This window comes from Argentina anserina, chromosome 4 (genome assembly GCF_933775445.1).
Source record: "Argentina anserina chromosome 4, drPotAnse1.1, whole genome shotgun sequence".
Classification (NCBI taxonomy): domain Eukaryota; kingdom Viridiplantae; phylum Streptophyta; class Magnoliopsida; order Rosales; family Rosaceae; genus Argentina; species Argentina anserina.
Genome location: NC_065875.1, coordinates 4543990 through 4566864, shown reverse-complemented (window position 1 = coordinate 4566864; position 22875 = coordinate 4543990). Strand labels below are relative to the sequence as shown.

The following is a 22875-nucleotide window of genomic DNA, read 5'->3' as shown; positions in this document are numbered from 1 at the left end:
GCAGTGTGTGAATCTGAGTTTGCGCCATTGGGAGAGAAAACTTAGATTTTGAAAGCCTCATCATTTAGCCCGCGGATCTAATAGAGGCACGTAAGTCCGATGAGCCTTTATCCATTTCGGCCCGCCACAGTAAATAGAAAATTGGTCTTAGTTTAGAGATTTAAAACCCCGCCCGACCCATAAGGCCCGCCCGTAAAACCTGCCAAATAATAAATATATTATATTATACATATATATGTCCTTATTAAAATCTAATACTATAGTTGTTTCTCTATATTATATATATATTTATTTATATCCAAACTGAAGTATGAAATACGTTATATATTATATATATTATACACATATTTGTTCTAATTAAAGTCTATTATACATATATATGTTCTAATTAAAATCTATGACTATATTACTATACCCGTTTCTTTATATCATATATATATATACATACATATATAATAGTAAACGCTCGCTATTTAGGATCCTATTATTCCTATATATATATATATATGTCGTCTCTCATGATTTCTGTATATGTAGGCCAAAATAGGCAAGAAAATGGCAGGTTAACCAATCAGAGTGCAGAAGTTTCTTGATTGGGATTTTCGAACTCGGGATAAATATGAGTGGACAAAGTTGACAGTGGCATCATGTCTTCTTCAAATAGCTACTTGATAGAAAGGACTTGATCATTTGAATAGAGATCCGAACGAGCAACTCTATCTATGTATCGAATCGGTCTGCTAAATTTATCGTAACTAATAGTTGGTTATGCAAATTATAATCGGTGCAAATTGAGTTTAGATTCATGTCTCCAGTGCTCCTCTACAGCCCCTATCAACTTAAACCAAACGCTCATGGCTGTTTTCACATGACAGATTTGAATTCATGAATTGAAATTTTAAAGCTCATATGGTTTTTTGTCAACATGTACCTACTCTACGTACGCACTACTCAAGTTCTATTCTTTCCTATCTCATGTACCTTTGTGTGTACTTATTTAGTGATTCTGCATCCTCTTCTAGCCAGTATCTTGGCGTTTGATACTTTGATGAGCAATAGAAAACAAGTATACTCAAACACACACAAAGTTGTAGACGATTAGGTCACAATTGACATACACAAGAGGATAACATAGAAGTGAATCGCTAAAATTATTTGATCCACAAAAGTAGCAAAAGATAACTAGATCCAAACAAAGCCCCCGTACGAATATATTGAATTTAGCTAAGGTTTGCACAACAAGAGAGCTCCAATATGAAAGACTCGGTTTATTTTTCCTGTTATGTTCTGATTTTTTGTTTACCGGTAAAGTTTTAAGTAGAAAGAACTAGTACTTATTAAGTTATTATACACATGTAAATCAATAGAAGCGTAAGGACTGAAATGCGGCGAAATCCCCACACAAACAGTTGGTGCGGTAAACATCAGACCCGGCTACGAACGAACACACTTATGGAAACAATCTTCCACTTAAGTCAGACCAGAAAAGATGAGCAATTGAGCAGGATGGAGCAATAATTATTGGAAATGTTGGAAGGTGGAGTAATTGGAAATGATGTGAGAACAATAACCAATTTGAAGGTAGAATCAAACAGGAAATTTTAATGTGTACATAGATTTTAATGTACACGAAGAATGAAGGTTTTTACAGTGAAATCTGGTTAAGATTTCAATCTGTCCCTGTCGCCAATTTATCCTCAGCACTCAGCAATCAGGTATTCTTCTGGTAATAGCACACAGATAGTTGGAAATCAGCATCTCATATACAGATTCCATGAGAAAATACAAAACATTCAACCTGAAAGATGAATGAAGGTTTACCCCAAAGTTCGACATCTGTGTCTTCCCCTCGGTTGGTTATCCCCTGTAGCGTTTGGTCATGAGCTGCGAAAATCTTCAATTTGAGGCGGTTGCTCATGGTTGAAGTTTCAAACGACGGGAATTTAGCAATACAATATCCGGAGCAAAAGCTTTGCAGTCTTGGTAGAACAGAGAGTTTCACATGTTTCAACCGCCTGAATGCAATTTCATTTCTCGAGTCATCGTCTTCACTAATGCTTCCCACTATAACCACCAGTCTTGGGCACCACTTGACTTCCAGCGTTGTGAGCTGCATTAAACTGTTGGCCATGGAGTAAGTTATCAAGTATTCCAATCTCTCGCAAACACATACTTCCAAAGTGGTTAGATTGTTGAAGCATATTGCGGATGATCTCAGATTCCTTAAGTTGGGACAATCATTTACTAATAGAATTTGCAGATTTGGAATATTTGGGGCTGATTGTGAGTTGTCCCCCTCATCCTCTTGGCCCAGATGCATCAGCTTCCCCATTCGAACAAGCCTCAAGTCTGTTAAATCACTTAAATGTGGGAGTTGCCACTGCTGCTGGGGTAGGTCCCAGTATCAAGTGTTGTTTCTTTCAAGGAAAACAGCTGACTTGGACTGTAGAGCAGCCGCGTCAAGATGCTTTAGTTTGCTAAAGAGATGCACCGGAAGCTGACCTTCCCAAATCTCCGAGCCCTCGAAGACCAACCTTTCCAAGTTGGGAAATGAATCCTACAAAATAGACAAGATCAAATTACTTCCATACTAAGCAGTTATAAAATTTGATTCACATCTTACAAGTTTGACTATAAGTTAAATACAGAGTCAAAAGTTCCTATGGGTGTGGGTTACCTTGTGAATGAGAAAGAGAGATCGTGGGATAGAATTACACAGATGTTCTTGCTCATCATATCCGTGACAGATTGACATTTCCTCAGCTAATTTGTTAACCTTAAAACATCCAAGGACTGTCAAACGAAGTAGCGATGGCCAGTTAGACACATGCATCCCTGGGTAGAAATTTATGAGTTGGGGCAACTTATGAAACTTCACATGTCACTTTTGAAAACACAAGCTTAGGTATTATTTGTAACCCCTCCTCTCTTGCGACAATTTCCTTCACTCCACAACTCGTCACTCTGAGGGTTTTTAACTGCTGTAGATTTCTTGCCACCGACATTGGAAAAATATTTATCAAATTCTCACAAGAATCAATCTCCACATGATCTAGATTTTCACAATGAAAAGATCTCAGATGACTTGATGGTTGATCGTGCCAAATTGTGCTTAACTTTGTTAGACCCTTGATAGACAACGTCTTCAACGTTGGAAATTCAACCTGTGCAAAACAATATACTGTATGTTATTCATCCAAAATAGAACGGCATAGATCATCATTTAAAAAAAAATTTGACAAATGTAATTTTTAAATTTTATTTTCAATAAGTGAAGTGTAACAGAAGAATAATAATAATCTACTAACACTCAAATTCCATAAAAAGAAAAAGATAAATATATATTAAATCTAAATTGAGGAAGACCTAAATATCACTCTCATAATACGACAAAATGAAAAGTTATTTCACCTTGTTGTCGAAAAGGAATTGCTGCACAACTCCAGTGTTTTCATTTGAGTTGGTGTCTCTGCTATCCTTGCCAATTATAGTACAATCATCAGTAGGGTAAAAAATGAATCCCTCTAGTTGAGTACAACTAGTCATCGACAAAGTTTCCAAGGATTGGAATTTGACACTGTGAGACCCTGAGCAAAATCCTCTCAGACTTGGTAGACCAGATAGCTCCAAATGTCTCAGCACCCTGAATTCAATCTCATTTGTTGAATCATCACTTCCACAGCTTTCAACTATTTCTATCAATTCTTCACACTCAGCAACTTCAAATTTTGTGAGATGCATCAGACTTTTGGCCATGGAGAAAGATACCAAGTATTTCAATCCCTTACAACGAGTGACTTACAAAGTAATCAGATTCTTGAAGGATAGTGCGGATGACCTTAAGTTCTTTAAACTGTTACAGTCCTGTAGTACCAGAATTTCCACCTTAATGTCAAAAACAAAGTGTTGAATCACACTGTCTAGGATTCTCCCTGAGTCGATTTCTTGAATTTCTTCACAGCTGGTTGTACTACTTTTAGTACAGTCCTCTAATTTCAATTTCTCATGTGATGGTTTTGGCATTTCAATGCAACTTCTGGAGCAGAATTTAGTGAGGTTCGGAAGGCCTTTTAGCTCCAGATATTGTAGTTGACAAAATATATTCTCTACAATTTCAATATTTGATTCTTCTATTGAAATTATCTCTTCCATGATCTGACATCCTGATTTTTGAAGACGTTTGAGTTGTGCAAGGCTTCTAGCCATTGAATATGATAGCAAGAATCTTATACCGTTGAGCTCACTCACCGCCAACCATGTCAAGATAGGAAAACCCACCTGGTAATCATGCATTGGACAATTATGTAATTAAATGGTGGAAATACACCAATTTGAACATAGAAAAACATAGATTTTTTGCACACATATGTCCCTCATCTATATTAGCTTGAGTTTGATTAGGGAGTAGGGACATATGTCTCTCATTTATGAAATGTTAAATAAGAAGAAATGATAGCTTGAGTTTGATTTATGAACGAATATTATAATACAAGATATCTTATGTAACCTTATGTTTTGCCATTTGAAATTGAACCCAAGGGCTAATCGAGGCACACTAAAGCAAAGTAACACTAACCTACCTCTTCCTATGAAACGACATAACAAAAAAGACTAGCTAATTGATCGTTTGTTCTTTCTCTGAAGAGGTTTTGCACCACACTTACTGCTCAAAAGTTAAAAATTAATCTTACTAAATTAAAAAAAGGAAAACTAAATTAATCTTACTAAATTAATCTTACTAAATTAATCTTACTAAATTAATCTTATAGTCAAAAATATAACTATGGTTCATAATAATAATAATATAATTTAAAACAAGGTAAAATGAAAGTATGAAACAATTGTAGGAGCGTACCTTCTCAATAATAGTATATGAAAATTGAGCACTGTTTTGGATATGCAAATGTTTCAGTTGATGAAAATCTCCTGCGACTAGTTCACGGAAAAACTTGTCATTAACACCCTCCATTCCTTCCACGTGCAAGTCTTGAGTTCTTTTGAGCAACATTTTTAGACCTTGGTCGAATTCATTGTTGGTAGTGAGATGAAGCTTTAGTGCATTGAGAGCTTCATCCACGTCATCCCACTTCCACACAGAACCAATACATATTTGAAATCTCTGCAACTTACTAGCGGTGAACAAATCTGCCGGAAGTATGTGAGCATCTGGGATATGTATTTGTAATGCGGTTAGCTGATGTAGGTACTTCAGCTCTTCAAGGCTTGCATTACTTTGTTTGACATCAACGACTCTTTCATGCTCCCATTTGTTAAAGCTATTTTTCCCCATTCTTAACTCTTCAAGTTTACTCAATTTGGATAGAACATCAGGTGAAATTACTTCTAACTGAGAGCATTCAGTCAAATCCAACAATTGCAGGCGAGTTAATTGCCCTATTTCTTTGGGTAATTCTTTAAACTTGGATTTTAAAAAGCTCAAGACTTTCAAGTTTGTTAACTGACCAACCAAAGCAATGTCTTCCAACGCGCACGCATCCAAGCACAATGTCTGAAGATCTTCGAGGCCTTTAAGAGATGGAGGTAGCGATGGGATACTCCAATTTGTTAAATCCAACACTTTGAGTTTCTTCATCTCATTAAAAAAGTTGCTTGGGATTTCTCGGGAGTCGACATTACCACTGCTCATATAAAACACTGTTAGGATTGGGCATTGCAAAACTTCAGGGAAGTCGGGAATATTGCACTTCTTGAGAGACATCCGAGTGCACTTTTCGCAGAATTCCTTATCTGGCCATTCTTTTAATTCACTCCCATGAGATACTGATAAAACATAATGATCTCTAGCAGCAATATGTTTACCAACGTCTTTTACAAGATCATGGACTCTGATCCATTGGTCATCATCTCCATCTTGCAACAGGCAAGAATGTTGCAGCTTTTTAAGCAGAGAATAGAATGCATCCCGTGCTTCCGCCATTGTATCAACATCTTTGATGAAATCGAGCCCCATACTATATTTAAACAAGTCGAGGATATAAGCAGAATTGGTTCTCCCAACCTCAGTTACACAGAGCATGAAGACAGACTTAAGCTCCTCACTCTCTAATTTATTGTAACTCCACTCAATTGCAGAGTATGTTTTTTCTGTCAGTCCTTTACCATCCAACTTTTTCAGTCGTCTGAAAGTATCTCTCCAATCGTGTAATGGACTATCTTTCAGAGCTCTTGCAACAGTGACAATCAAAAGCGGCAAACCACCACATTTCTCGGCCACTTGAGCTGCTGTAGGCTGTATGTCAGGATTTTCAACAATCACCCGCCATTTTCTTAAATAAACTCCAACTTTCTTCTCTGTTCAATTCTTCGAGATGAAACTCTTTTTGTGTACCCATTTCTGAAGCTAATACTGGCTTATTTCCTTGATCCTGTTGCATATTTGAGTTGCTCTTCCAGCTGGGGTCCCAGCTTCCGAAAGCTCGAGACCTAACTTCTCTGCGATTTCTTTTTGAATCCGTTCAATGCTGGGACTCTGTTTCAGATCGAGTTACCATAACCACCTCATCAAACAGCTTCTCACCTCTTGTAACTTGCTTGTATACTTCTTTGACCAGTGTTGTCTTTCCAACTCCCCCAATGCCGTACACTCCAATCATGTAGGTGTCGGACTTTCTCAGTTCAGCAATTACATCCTTCACAGTTGAAGTCCTTGAATCAAAGGCTTCATAATCTTGGATGGCTATTGTACACACCTCTTCTGGGGAAGCATCGTATGCAATAGTAGGGAAATCATTCATTTTCTCCTCTAGTTTTTCAGCAACCTCTCGAGCCAACTTTGTTGATTTCCTGCTGAGATGATGGCGAAGCTTTATATTAGGACAAAAGCCCTGGAGACACTTGGTGGCCGCATGCTGTTCATCTTTCAAGATACTATCTGCATTTTCAGTCAGCTGATTCACTTCAGTCAACCATTTCTGGACCCCTGCTTCAATCTTTCTACCTTTTCTTTTCTCTGTTTTAATCGAATGCCGCATACTTTCTCTGGCATGACCCAATTTATCTACTTCACTCTGTAGCTTTTTGAGGTTCTTTTTGTAGTGGATTGTATAACCCACTTGGCGTATAACTGGTGCCACTGTGTGCTCACCAATCTTTGTAACAATTCCAACGAGAAGCTCCATGTCTGTTAAAATTAATTTAAAAGCAGTTAAATTCCCGTGATAACAATTGAACCTGATATTGGTATATTTTGGTGTAAATTTCGTTCAACATATACCAATATTTTGTTAGTAAGGTAGCGCATTGAATCTGAGACTGAGAGTACGACGGGAGGAGGCGCTAGCAAGCAACTGTGGTAGGTGGGCTTCAAGAGCGGGTTAGGGTTGTGTCACCGTCCTCTCAGGCGGCACACCAAAGTTTCGGCACCATGTTCTCCTGTAAAAGGTAGGCCACCGAATCACCATCTTCTGGGTTCCAGTGCAGATGGCCAAGGGTAAGGGCTGGGGACGTGGGTTGGGCTTTGGCTTTGGTCCATTTTCCTCTCGAAAACTATATTGTTTGGTGTGCAAACCAAATAGTAGTTTTGGGGCCACGATCAAGGTGTCTAACTTTCATGTATGTATAGTCAAGAGTTTATGATTCTCACCATCACTCGTACTATTTACTAGGCTATATTCCTAAATCTTAGTAATGATCTATACGTATGGTAAGAGCACAAAATGCTACTTTTATAATGTTTATATACCTTATTATAACTCTTGTTTACCCTTTATTCTTATGTTTTTGAGTCATTAAGTCAATTTATGTGTAAAGACAAATCAAATATGGACATGGAGAGATAAGTTGCCAAGCTTAAATAGTGCAAATCCAGTTGAAGAAGAATTTCCAAAGTATAATTGATGAAAAAATCGTGAAAAATAAATTAGAATTAAAGGAGAAAAAATATATACAATTAAAGTCAAATCTTTATCATAATCATAAATATGTCTATGCACATTTTCAACTTTGATGGACTCTCGAGGACAGCTCAATATGAATAAGAAAACGTGACATATATGGATAAAAAACTCTCTGACTCTAGTTTTATATTCTGTTGGAATCACTTCAATAGATATTTTCTAGAGAGAGTTGTGAAGAAATCATTGCACTAAGTTATTTTTGACTCGGTTGAATTATCTCAACAATTGATTTTCATTTAATCGAGGGGTTGTACAAAAGATGGAGTCATATCTTTTCCTCTATATTAGAGCACGAATTCATAAGATAGGGGTTGTCAATCTTGCATAAAAAAAAGCCAAAGCTCTGCCCTAAACACTATTCTTCCACCACCAAACACATAGGTCGAAACTCTTTCATTCTATCATCTTCTCTACTCTAAAACTCGAAGCGAAGGACGTTCATTCATAGAAGGAGGAAGCTATTGCGTTCTCTTTGCTTGAACCCTCGTAGGAATATTACAAAGTGTAACTCTATAGTTTTTCTCTTTGTTTCGAACTTTATGATGTTTGTGTGTGTGATTGAGTTTTGTTGTTAGATTTAGTTATAATTTTTTTATTACTTCTTATGTAATGAATTATTTTCAGATTTATAAAGTTAAACTTTTTTTCTTATTCAATTCAATGATATGCATGCTCGCCGTGGGTTTATCTTGTTATGACTGAATGATTTTCAATCTTGTACTTATGCTATATGCTCTTCAATCCCTAAGTACAATTTTTGCATATAGGATTCATCTTTAGTGCTATTGTTAACATGTTGGTAAGTGACATGTTTAATATGTTAGTAATTACTAAGTGACATCCAGAATCAGTTTGTTATCTAAGATGCCCTAAGTAATTAGATAAGAAATTGAATCACAAGTGGTAGGATTGAGAATTGCATGTTAACTTGTTAATATCTAGGCCCTAAGTAAGAGATTGTATGTTCATGTTTCGATTTAAAGATGTCATAAGTAATGTATTTCGATGTTAAGTTGTTACTTGTAAATTCTATATTGTCCTCTAAGGCTCGGCATATATGTGTTAAGATTGAGAATACATTGTTTTCTTTGTATAAACTGTTTGATTATTTTCTATGTGGATTGATTGGCCACATGTATATATGTGTAATTATTTTCTGTTTTATTTTTCTTTGTTTTGAAAATATAAAATCTCAAACCTTTAAATCCAATCATTGATACTTAATTTGTTGATTTATCCTGACATTGGATCCCGGGCTTGTAACGATACTTTGCTTGCTTATATTACTAATGATGGTTTTACAGGGTTTTATTGTTGGTTTTAAAATGCCCATCAACGTGGTGGACAATCAAGATGCTACACTTGTATCTTCCTAAGAGGGTGGAATTTCCTTTACGTATGAGTTCAAGATCATAGTAAGAACTTTTCTTCTTGAAGGGTAATACTAAAAGACAACACAAATATGAGTTTATCTCCTTCATCAGTATTGCTACTTTTATTAGTTGCAAGGGATACTAAAGAATCTATGTATAGAGGGTTCCCATTATATATTCGTATTTGATGTCCAATGAGTGAACCTATTTCTAAAATTGGCTTATATATGTACTAGCCTCTTGACACTCACGTATGTAGTGCCAATTTGTTTCTTTTCAGTTTAAGAAATGAATTTTAATTGTGTAATTCAATCGTGAATTTATTTGAATTTTTATTTTTAGGTTTACATGATACGATTGTGGTTAAGCAATTAGTGAGTAGTTGGGTATAATTTCTCCCACTTTCATATTAGTTTTGCAAATTATTTATGTTTTTTTATTTACGATTTTATCTATTATCTATCATATTTTGTAATTCTAGAGTTTTGATAATCCCCCTCCGCCATTGGGTTGGCTCAAAGCTAACTTAGGGGAGCTTTTGACCGGGTTAGTCAGCGGGGAGGAGTTGGGGTGGTGATTTGGGATGTCGAGTCATCTGTTGTGAGTGGTGTGTGCTTTCCGGTTAGTCATGTTATGAGGCGGAGATGGTAGACGCTATAGCTGGTCGTGCGGCAACGCAGTTAGGGGTCGAGTTTAGATTGGTTCCAATGTCTTTTAAATCGGACTGTTTGACGATGGTGAAGGCAGTACAGAGTGAGGAGTATGATTCGGCTCTTGGTGCAGTTACTGGAGACATTAAGTTCTCATTACTTTCCTTACAGTTTTCTATGTTTTCTCATATTTCTCATGGTGCCAATACTTTAGCTCATAAACTTGGTAAATTGGCTTTCCAGTCTAATGTTTCTTATTGTTGGTATGGGGATCTCCCTACTAAGCATAATGGCTTTTTGGCCCAGTTGTTCTTAATAAAATTTCGTATCTTTCAAAAAATAAAAAAAGTTTTTATAATCCAAGGATAAATTTGGAATTTCTAGTTACTGACAAATTACTTTATTTAATAAAGATAAATAATCAAATTTGATCTCTAAGAAGATAGAACGAAATGAATGAAAGTACCTTTTATAGCTTGACGTTGTTTTTTTGTTTTTGTTTTTTTGTTTCCTCAAGATATAGCTCGACCTTGTTGTGATGGAGTAAACTTGAAACGCAGAAAGAAGATAAAATGGGAAGATGTTCCTGTACAATAAAAATCAAGTGAAAGTGTCACACTGTGCAGTATCAACCAATAGCTAGATGTAAATCGATCGTGTATACATTTTTGAAACGCAATTAATACCTGGTACGGTTCTTCTTTCAGATGAAAAATAATTCTTCTTTTTATTTCTGGGTGGTCATGATATGGCGTATAATCCGAATTAAAACCGAAAGAAGGTAGACATAAGATGTAGGGACACTTGACGAATCATTGGGAAAATGAAGAGCTAGCTGCTGCAAGTCTGCAGTCTGCTCTTTAACCTTGGCTTTTGGTTTAGTTTAGAAATGATAAGACTACTCAAACGGTGATTGAAATCATTGAATTGAATGAATGAAATTGGATGAAGCAGCTATATAATACGGGTTTGGCTGTTGTGTAGCGCTGCATACCATACATATTGAATCAGACGGTGGATAGAAAGTGTCTTAAAATACACGTAGGGTCTGTGGGATGTATAAACAGTGAATTAAGGGTGTTGCACGCATGCAGCGTTGCACCATAGAATTTTCTATATAATACTTGCAGCTAGCTAAAAAACAACACTAAAATGACAGAGAGAGACAGTGACCTATGAGGTGTAGAAGTCGTGAGAGCAATCATCTCATATGTTATCATGCATGAATTTTCTAGTGACATGGGTTTAGTGAAAATGCTGGATCGCATGCTAGTGTTAGAAACTAGGCTGCATGGAATCGGGTGCGGGTACGTGGAAGCGAAGCGTTTGGAAACGCGGAAGCGTTTTTTTAAAAAAAATTAAGGAAGCGGGTGCGTTTTGGAAGCGTAAGAATAATATATATATATATATATATATATATTATATAATATTTTTATATTTTATTTTTTAATTATTTTATCTAGTATTAAAATAACTGGATAACTATTAATGACTTATTTTCTAACCCATGATTATATTTAATTATAGCATTATTAAAGCTTTATTTCAAAATTCAAACAAAAGAATGTACAACATAGTGTGAAGGTGTTGGACACGTGCAAGTCAAAGAGACATCACTTAGATGAAATTGATAATAAAAAAAAGTTCGTCTTCCCTCTGTCTCTCTTTCTCATATGGATTTTTTTTCATATCTGTCCACAACTCTCTGTCTTCTCTCTATATATCTCTCATCTAGATTTCCCTGATATCTCTTCCCCTTATTTCTGATACATATTAGATTGATTGATGATGATCATCTTTAACCGCTTAACGGAATAAATAAGAAGATGAGACGACAAGAAGAATCTCAAGACATTGATTGATGAAATAGAGGTAGAGAAGGAATCACACTTCCAATTTGGAAGTCAATGCTTCCGCCGCGCTTCCAATTTGGAAGCTAACGCTTCCATCGAGCTTCCAATTTAGAAGTCAACGCTTCCGTCGCGCTTCCAAACCCACCTTTTTCGGAATCGCGCTTCCGTCGCGCTTCCCCGCGCTTCCGAGCGCTTCCGCTCCCGCTTCCGAAGCGGGAATCGGTCGTCCAACCAAGCTTCCGTGCTATGTAGGTTAGAAACCAACAAATAAAGACGGGTGTACATTCAATTATGGTGGCTACATATAATGAACGTTATCCAAGCAAGAAGCAGCAGGAGCTGGTCAAGGTCAACAAACAATCAAGGAATCAATAATGCTTTTCTTTTTCTTTGCAATAATATGCCCAAGGCCAGTTTTCAGGGAAACCAATTTTGGCTGATGTTCAAGAGTTGAACAAGCTGAGGTGGGTTTTGCGAGAGACAAAGACAAGTGTGGGAGTAGGGAAATTTAAGTTTGGTCCGTTGTGGGGTTTATTTATTTGGCTATAATGGAGAAGGTGAACGTTGAATCATTCTCACTGTGACGAGATTTGAATTATAGAGATGGTGATGTCCTTCGTAATGTCACGTCCCGTTTTCAGGAGTATCAATCGTGGATGTCGCTAGTTAAATGAACATCAGGCATAAGTGAGATTGCTCCAAGATAACAAGTGTGAGAGATATATGGTTGCTCCTTCCGAGGAGTTCAGACAGGCTGACTCGGTTCAGTTTGGGGAGCTTGTCGCTAGTCGGAGACTTAACGTCGAAGAAAGGAGTTGGCCGCCCTACACACAGGTTGGGGTCTGGAGCCGATCCTCTGATAAGCCCAAGCTAGGGCAAAACCAGTGCATTGTCTCCATAGGGATGGAGCGCCGCATAGACCAAGTGTGACAGCCGAATGGCTAAGTCCGTGACAATAAGTTACCATTTGTTGTTAATTCATATTCCCATTCCCGGTGGCTCTTAATCAACTAGCGACTTTTCGGGACGACGGGTCTGCCTTAGACGCGGGAGAAGACGCTTTGCCGACAACATTGACTAGAGAGGTGCTAACTTGCACTAATTAGGCTTTGGTCACTCTTTTTTAACCCTTGTTGGCGTGTTTGGCATAAGAACCAGTCCTTCCAAGACATAGGTGAGGGGAAATAAGGAATGGTGACATAAGCTACACTCACAGAACAAGTGCCCAATGTCTCCACCGATTGATTGCAAACCACACAGTCCAAAACATCTCCATATCCTTTATTAGCCGCTCTCCAACTGAAAATTGCGACCTTACTAGTCACCTTTGCCTTCCAAAGTGCTCTCCATATAGCCATATTAAAAAGATAACCTTGACAAGTAGAGGTAGTGTAATGACCAAAGTAAAGATTTCTAGCCACTTTATATGCAGACTTGATAGTAGGGGTGGATTCAGTTCCATCGGTTCGGTTTAAGAGCGCTAATCGAAAACCGAAACTGAGATTTCGGTTTTGTATTTTTTGAAACCAAAACCGGAAAAAATATCTAGAAACTACGGTTTCGGTTAACCTACAACTCAGTTTGATTCAGTTTTGGTTACATAACCTACTATCCATAATAACTTTTCACACTTAATCTAAAACAAAAACTAAAATTAAAGTAAAATAGTAAACTACAAGTTCAGTACATCAAACTAGTAAAATAAGTAAACTAGATTGTGATAAGTTGGAAACAACAAATAAAATCAATTAAGTTATGATTGAGTATTACCCAAAACGTAATATTTAATGAGTTAAAGACCAGGAATAATTAAGTTAGACATTTATTATATGTAACTCTCAACTAATAAAAACATGATGTACACCTATTATTATATTAAATATTAATAATCAAATACATATATGTTAATTCTGTTAGGTTCGGTTTAATTAGTTTTCTACATGAACGAAACCGTAAACCGAAAATTAAATTATTGATTTGATGTTATTTCCAAAACCGATAGTGGTTTTACTTGGTTTTAGATTCTCTGTATCGGTTTAGAACGGTTTTGGTCGGTTTTCGGTTTTTCGGTGTCTAAAAGTCCACCCCTACTTGACGGAGAAATAACCCTTTTCTCAAACTTCCATGAGGGCATATCAACACTTCACCTTCTACTCAAAGGTAAAGAAGGAATTACCTCGGCTTAGAGTCGAACTTAAACGAAGTACGTAAAATAAAGCAAGTGTGAGACTGAATATAACTCATTTTCTTTTCAAATACACTTGTTTAACATCTTGGCAGCCCTAGAAAGAGACACTATGCATCATAAAATGTTTCCTCAAACGAAGCTTTTTCATCAAACGAGTGTGAATGAAGCATATGTAATCATATTGGAGTGGCAGGTTTGCGATTGCTACGATTGTTGTTATAAATATCAGCGCCAGTAGAAGAGTGGCAGGTGTTTGCTCGCTATCTAGGATCATATTGGCCCAAATAGGCGAGAAAATGGCATGCTAAGCGATTGGGATCGGCCGGGTCAGCTAAGTGTAGGGTGCAGAAGTGTCTTGATTAGGTATTTTCAAACCCGGAAAAGATCACGGGTGGACAATGTCTTTACTTCAAATAAGTACTTGTTTGAACGGGCTTGATCAAATGATCAAATAAAGATCCGACCGATCTACTCTTTGTATTGAATTGGTATGTTTAATATATCGTAAGCAAAAGTTAGTTATGCATATTATAATCGGTGCAAAGTTCACATTCATATCAACTTAAGCAAAACGCTCGATCACAATTCTTTTCACATTACATAAATGAACGCATGACTTGAAACTTGCAAATTCAATTCATAGGGTATTTTGTCAACATACTCTACATACCACCCAAGTTCTATTCTATACATCTATACTAATGTGATTCATCAGCATATGTGGTCAGTTACCTGTTTAGTGTTAGTGCATACTCTACTAGTCAGTTATATATTTCTTGGTCTTTGATGAGCAAGTGAAAACAAGTATTTCATAACAATTGTAGACAAGGATCACATACAAGTAAAATTACCCTAACAATTTAATCCACAAAAAAAAAGAAGCTACAGGTTTTCGTGCACTCGATCGAAACAAAGCACCAGTATGCGTTGAATAGTGCAAAGGTTGCATATCAATGAATCACTCTGTTTTTCGTGCATGTTCTGTTTTTTCCTTCATGGGAATGCTAAGTAGAAAGAAGTAATACTCACACATTTTTAAAGCATGTATCAGAATAGTAATGCAGCAAAATATCCAGAGCAGCATTTTATCAAACACTTGGTGCGCTTAATATCAAGACCCCGCCACGAATGAACACTCTGGTGAACAATCTTCCGCCTGACCAGGAAAGATGAGCAATTGAAGCAAGGTGGAGCAGTAGAGTCTGGAAGGGGGAGTAAGAAATTCTGTCAGAAACATAACAAATTTGCATGTAGAAATTCTTTAATCAAACTTATTCTAATGTTTACATAGTCATAACATGACTAAAGAAGGTTTACTTATAGTGAAAACTGGCTAAGTATCAATCAGTCCCTGTGTTCACTTCATCCTCAGAATCAGTCTCTGTATTCATTTCATCCTCAGCAGTCAGATACTTCTTAGGTAATATCACAGAAATAGTTTCATATCAACGTTTGGTATATCAAATTCCGTGATGGAGAAAAGACCGAATATCAAACATGAATAATTATTGTTTAAGATTACCCCAAGAATCGACATCTGTGTCTTCCTCTTCGTGTGTTAGTTCTAGTGTTTGGTCACGAGCTGCAGAAAATCTTCAATTTGAGGCGGTTGCTCATGTTTGAAGTTTCCAAGGATGGGAATTTAGCAATGCAGTTTCCGGAGCAAAAGCTTTGCAGTCTTGGTAGAGCAAAGAGTTTCAAATGTTTCAACAGCCTGAATGTAATCTCATTTCTCGAATGATCGTCTTCATTAATGCATCCCACTATTAAAACCAGTCTTGGGCACCCCCCGACTTCCAGCGTAGTGAGCTGCATTAAACTGTTGGCTGTAGAGTAAGTTATCACGTTTTCCAATCTCTCGCAAGCACTTACTTGCCAAGTGGTCAGATTAATGAAGCATATTGCTGATGATCTCAGATTCCTCAAGCTGTGACAACCGGAAATCATTCTGCCCAAATTTAGGGTATAATAAGCAAATCGGTACAAAAACAAATTTAAAAAATATGAACTGTGATTGAATTATAATCACACATACCCATATATATAACCACTACGTGGTCTAACCACTAAACCTTCAGATCCATAATCCATTAGGAGGATCTTAATCCATCCATAAGCCTCTATTATGCTCTTTTTTATTACGAGTGTACTGTAGAAGAATCAAACTTCTTCAACAAATTCAACCTCAATCTCTTCATGTCTTCAACACAGTCCCCAGGTTCAACCCGTTCAAATACAATACCATCACTCCTCAAAACCAAATGTAATAACCCTCGTTTTCAAACAATATTTGAATTGAATTAAATTCTATTAAGTTGTGAAGTTGTTTTAAACCGATTATGATTGTTTGCAAACGTTACGAAACGGGAACGGAAACGTTCCGAGAACGTTTAATAAGAAAACGTTACGTTTCCGAACGAATTTATCGACTTTTATTTCGTCGCTCGGTTGTGAAAACTTTCTTCACGAAAGTTGTAGAGCTCGTCGATACGAGTTCGTGGATATGTGACGCGTTCTAATCGGACGACGTACGTAAAAGTTATTAACGTCAGAAGTTAGTTTCCGATTTGGAAACTAGTATATAAAGGAATTTTTTTTAACTAGGGTTTCCATAACAGGAAACCCTTTCATTTCCGCCGTTCTCTCCCTCGAACTCTCTCTCTCTTCTCTCGAGTTCTCCCTCCCCCTCCGAAACGATCGAGCGGCGATCTCGCCCTCCGGCGCACCGTGAGCCACACCGCCGGCCTGGGAAGCTTCGCACGGACGACCGCAGCAACCCTCGAGCTCGCCACACCTCCCCGCGTCGGCGTGAGTCTCTCCGCTCCAACCCGAGGTCTGCGAATTCCATCGCCGCTGGCATGCGTCCCTCCGACGATCTCCGGTGACTCCAAGGCGTGGATTAGGTAAGGATGAGTTGAATTGAATGTTTGTTTGGTTGTTTGGTGTGGTTTTGTTGGGATTGGAAGGATTTGTTGCATATCGGGGGAGGAGGAAGGAAGAGGGGGATACCGCCGCCTTAAGCGGCGCGTGTGAGGGCGTGGATGGGCTAGGGGCGGCGTGAGGCTGTGGCGGAGGAGAGGGGAGAAAAAGGGAGAGAAATGGGGTGGCGGTGGCGTGTTACGCGCCGTCCCTGGGCTCGGCGCGTGAGCCCCACGCGCGGCCTGCCGGCGGGTGGCGCGTGTACCCCACGCGCCGCCACGTGCGGTGGTGCGACAGTGTTTTCCGATAGGGGTATTTTGGTAATTTACTGAAATGTAAATGTAAATTTTATTTACTGCGGTAAATGTAATTAAATTTTACCTTCGGTAAATGTAATTATAAATTACTTTCAGTAAATGTAAAAAGTAATTTGTAAAAGGGTAATTTAGTAAATTTTATTTACTGAGATTGTATTTACATTTAAATCGTACGTATACGTACAGAAATACGTACTAATATTTATACGTACAGAAATACGTATTAATATTTGTACGTACAGAAATACATATTAATATTTATACGTACAGAAATACGTACTAATATTTATACGTACAGAAATACGTATTAATATTTATACATACAGAAATACGTATATAATATTTATACGTACAGAAATACGTATAAATCGTATATTTGTACAGTAACAGTGAATAGTAACAGTGAACAGTAATTTCGTAAAACCGAAAATTGCTGAACAGTAACCGATTATTATTGTTTCGGCATTTAAAGGTTCGAAACGATTCTAAATTCTTTTCTTATCTTTTCAAGGTGATCGTTAAATCGAGGAAAGGAATTATCTTCGGGAATTGTGGAATTACGCTCAAGTCAATAAGGTGAGTAAAATCTCACTGAATTACGAATCTACCCTCGTGGTGATTCAACATTTTTGCAAGTGTGTTTATCAAATGAATTACAACATGTATATAATTTAGTGGACTACATATATACAGTATAATGGTAATAAGTACATATATATATATATAGTTCATTAAATTACGTACTGTTATTAATTCATTAAAAATAGTCATTTCGATGACGGAAGTATGAGAATTGAGCATGCGTGGTGAAATATGACATGTATAAGATATAGTGAACGATATATATATTGTATAAATGGTAAACAAGTACGAATATATATAGTTTGCTATATAATATACTGTTATGATTTTATTGTAATTACATTGAGCATGTGATTTGAATTGTACAATATGATGTGAGATTATTGTACGTGATTTTTAACATTGAGATTGTTAAAATGTGAATTGTCTTCGGACCTGATTTTTGGTACAATATGATGTGAGATTATTGTACGTGATTTTTAACATTGAGATTGTTAAAATGTGAATTGTCTTCGGACCTGATTTTTGGTACAATATGATGTGAGATTATTGTACGTGTTTGGCAAGTCGGAACCTAGCCTTTGGCCGGGCGAAAGTTACGATACAGTTAGAGCACTAGTCTGTCTGCCTTAGTACTGCATGAGAGGTAACAGGTGGTTATATGCTCATGGGTACTCAGTTTATTTTGGATGTTGGGTAGCGGGTGGCTATCCAATATCAGCGGTGTATTACGAGAGGGGTAACAGATGTGTACCAGCGTTCTTGGTACCCGTATTATAAATGCATTGGGTAACCAGAAGAGTTACTTAATTTTCTCATGAGCGTTTCATTTCATATTTCTTTGGGTCAACCAGATGGGCTGACCAATGACTCATGAGGGCATTTATATTTGTTGTTTGTGATCTTTCGTATATTTTGATATGCGAATTATATTTTGATTTTACTCATACGAGCTATAAGCTTACCGGGTTTGTGTTTACAATCCCGGTGCACCAATTCGATGGTGTAGGGGATAATTCTGCAGGTGCTGATTAGTGGGGGTTGAGTGACGACTACGGAGGCTCGAAGTCGTTCGTATCCTACTTGTGGTGAGGTTCAGCGTGGATTTGTGTGTGAGAAGTTGTGTAATTTCATTTGTGAGTGATTTGTGAGGATTATTACATTTCCATTTTATGTTTGGATTATAAATTTGGGTTGTAATAATTGGTTGACTGAGTTGTATTGAGAACTCAGAATTGATCCGCTGTTACACTTTAATGATTTCGATTTATTTGAGATTATTTGGTGTTTAACGACTTTAGAATTTTGAGTTTTTAAGCTCGAAATTTTGGGGTCGTTACACCAAATTTAACATAGCCGATCTTTGTCGTCATATGTTGCAAAAGCCAATTTCGCATGCGATGAAGTTTTCATTAATAGTAACTTGCGACGAGACTTAGGAGCTCATAACTTTCGTCGGATAGCATGGATGTCGGCGTCTCCGGCGCAATCCTCCGCCTCGCTTCGACCCCATCATCTTCTTCCTCGCAGAGCCGACCTCCGACGCCGACTCCACCTCTGCCGTCATGGTCGGCAATAACTTCTTAACGTGTGGGTTAATTGTTGTGAGTGAGGGTTGGAAGCAAATTTGTCGTCCACCCATATTCTGTCCACTCAAGGTCGGCCCTTACATTTCAAGTGATATACGCTACATAAAATTTAAGGTCTCTTAAACAAAAAAAACAATCTTCTTCGACCAACATATGATAAAGAAAAAAACAATTCTCACTATGACTTAACAAGATAGTATTTTAGTTCAAATAAAAAATCTTACAATTACAAAAAAAAACAGTACATGATTTTTGAAAAATGACCATTCTTGCATTTTTGGCCGCAAAAGTTTCAATTAAGCTTGAATAATCAAGCTTGTGAGCCAAATCTTTTTCAATCGACAACAAACTAGACCATTCAATGTTTTCTGTGACATAGTTGATCGAAGAACTTTAATTTTGAAAAACTTCTCTCAGCGTAGGCAACAGTAAACATGTATGGTTAGTAGAATTTTGTAAGTAACCCAAACATTTTGATAACACTCATCCCTTTACTTCAAATAGTTCAATACATCAATTGCCCTCTTTAATTCTTTTGGTATAGCTCTTCTTAAGTAGTTCAATTCATCGAATAAGTCATTTCCATTAACATCAGAGACATCACCATCTTTTAACAAATTTTCAAGATTCATACAATAGTCCCTCCAACTATTATTATCTACATATTTCAATTTCTCCAACTTGAATTAAAATCTAAAATCTTCTTCATATTTCTTAAATTGCTCAAACCTACTTTGAAGTGAAGAAAATGTTTGATCAGCTGTACAAAGAAAGTAACTGACCTTGAATGATTCTAGCGTTGATGGTGTCACCTTCAAAATGCCTTCTTTTTTAGTATTTCTTTTTTCACAAAATGCAACTTCAAATTTCATCTCATTTGCAATTTCTTTAGCTATAACTAAGGCCTCATCAAATTCAGTTTATGTACTTTTTGATAAATGACATAAGTTTCTCCAATTCTTCAATTACAACATCAATATACATGTCTTCAGTTTGGAGAAATTTACTCACAATATTGATAGCATGAAACAAATCATACCAAATAACCATCCCCAACAAGAATTCAAAATCAATTTCATATGTTGCCATGCATTGAGCAGTAGACCTTGTTTTAGAATCATCACCATCTTTTTCCAAGCACTTTAAAGCATCTTATTTTAGGAGCTTGATATCTAAATGTTTTCACACTATCAACACGACTCTCTCATCGTGTTTCATGCCATGGTTTAAGATTGAGCTCATCCACATAATCCCTGAAAACATGCAATCGCTTTGTCGAAGATGAGTAGAATGAATATATCTGTTTAATCAGCTTTAGGATTACAGTTAACCATAACACATATTGCAAGGTTCAAGCTATGATAACCATAAGGTGTAAAAAATGCTCCAGAATTTACTTCAAGAAGTATATTATGAACACCCTTGTGCTTTCCTCTCATGTTAGATCCGTTGTCATATCCTTGTCCTCGTATATTACTAATATTAAGTGTATGACTGTCAAATGAATTTGTAAGCTCATTAAATAGTCCAAGTCTCATTGTATCATTTACCTTCAAAAATCCCAAAAAGAATTCTCTCACCACAATAGAACTTGCTGTAACATCTACACATCGGCCAATAAGAGACATTTTCTCCTCATGACTAGCATCTAGAGTGGAATCAAGTATAACCGAAAAATACTTTGCCTCTTTAATAGTTGCAACAATAGAAGCTTTCACCTCATTTGCTAGGAGCTAAATCATTTCGTTTTGGATCTTGTGACTCAAGTAATGGTAATGAGTTTCTTTCTTCAAAACATGTCTAACATGTTCATGCATCACTGGATCAAACTCAGAGATCATCTCAATCACTTGTAAAAAATTCCATTGTTCTCCTCACACAGTTTCTCATTATTCCCACGAAATGATAAATTATTTTTGGCAAGACTTTTCACAATTGCTAGGATCCTCAGTAGTACTTGTCTCCAATGCTCTAGCTCCTTCTTGATTTGTTCTTCCAACCCCTGATCAACTGTTGCATTGTTTTTCAATCTTATTTCCAATTCAATCCAGCTAGTAAAGCAACTGAGGTGGTGCTTATTTCTTTCATGGCTTGCAAGTCTTGCGCTAACATTTTTCCAATCACTCCGTCGTTCATTACCAAGTTGGCCCAACAAAATCTTGTTATGATCTTTCCTGAACAATTTGCAACAAAAGTAAAATACCTTGTCCAAAGAAATCGAGTACACCAACCACCTCCTATTCTTCTTTTCACCATTAGGTAAGACACGATAATAAGGATTAGAACTAAAATGTCTCCCATTGTGATCATCTAGATAGGTGAAATTACTCTCTTTTAGGACCTCTTTCAACTATAAAATCTCTGGAATTATGTTCAATCTTCTCCCAATTTCCTAGATCATCAATGTCGGATGAGAAATCAAATTTTTCACTTGAACCATGTTGATCATCTTCCTCTTGCATATCAATATTTTCACATGCATCTTCCATATCACTATCACCTCTTGCATCTTGTTCAACATGTTTAGTAGAATTTCTTCCTTCCTCTTGCATATTAATATCATCACATGCATCTTGTTGATCATCTTCAGCTATAACTCTTTCTTTCTCATTCTCTAAAAGATTAGGCATGTCCATGTTACCACTACCATCAACATTCTCATTCTAATTGTTCTCATGCTCAATCTTTGTTCTCCTGCTCATTTCATTGTCATGTACATTCATATTAGTATCAGTATGTACTTGTTTAGTTTTTCTCTGAAGAAACCTCTTGAAAGATCCGGTTTCACGTTGATCTAATGCAGTTCTTTATTGCCTCCTCTCTCTTTTTTTGAGCCCCTGATGGTCGACTTTTAATTCTATTTGGAGCCATTATATAACAATCTGATTCAAAAATACAAAAAGATAATAACTCAATAAGACTACTCAAATTACTCAATATATATGACACTTATGCAAACCAAACAAACAAACTGATCTAACATAATAAATTTTCAATTGATTAATATTACTCATCCAATTATAACTTATGAGTTATGATAAATAGTTAATAAGACGATATTCATCATTGTTAAACAAAAAATAGCAAATCAATAGCAAATCATTAGAGAGAATAGATATCTAATTATTATGTAAAATTGTAAACCATAATAATCATTCAATCCATTCTTAAATTCCCGAACTTTCAGAAAACACAATACTATGTTAGGGTTTACTGTATTCACAATTTCAATTAAGCAATGTCTAATCTTATGAAATTAAAATATTGAAAAATAAGAAAAAATTGAGAAAGTATTTACCTTGTAAGACAATAAATATCTTATGATCAAAACGTCCAGGTCTGACCAGGGCTGAATCTAAAATGTCTGGTCTATTTGTGGAAGCAATAGTGATAACTTCCCCCCTTCCTTCAAATTCATTCGAGCTGGAGCATCTAAAACACACAAAAAGAAAAAAAATTGAACAATTTTAAGCTATTAGCTATAAAAT

At 36.6% G+C, this 22875-nt stretch overlaps 1 protein-coding gene and 1 pseudogene across 1 annotated transcript; both read right to left on the bottom strand.

The window, feature by feature from the left end:
- Positions 1-1697: 1697 nt before the first annotated feature.
- The window catches only part of LOC126792049 (probable disease resistance protein At4g27220), a 33685-nt pseudogene continuing 12507 nt past the window's right edge, over positions 1698-22875 (bottom strand).
- On the bottom strand, positions 20692-22023 carry LOC126792048 (uncharacterized). Its single transcript, XM_050518551.1, has 3 exons — positions 21716-22023; positions 21345-21561; positions 20692-21120 (listed from the first exon to the last, which is right to left on the bottom strand). The coding sequence occupies exons 1-3, from the start codon at positions 22021-22023 to the stop codon at positions 20692-20694; spliced, it is 954 nt and encodes a 317-aa protein (XP_050374508.1).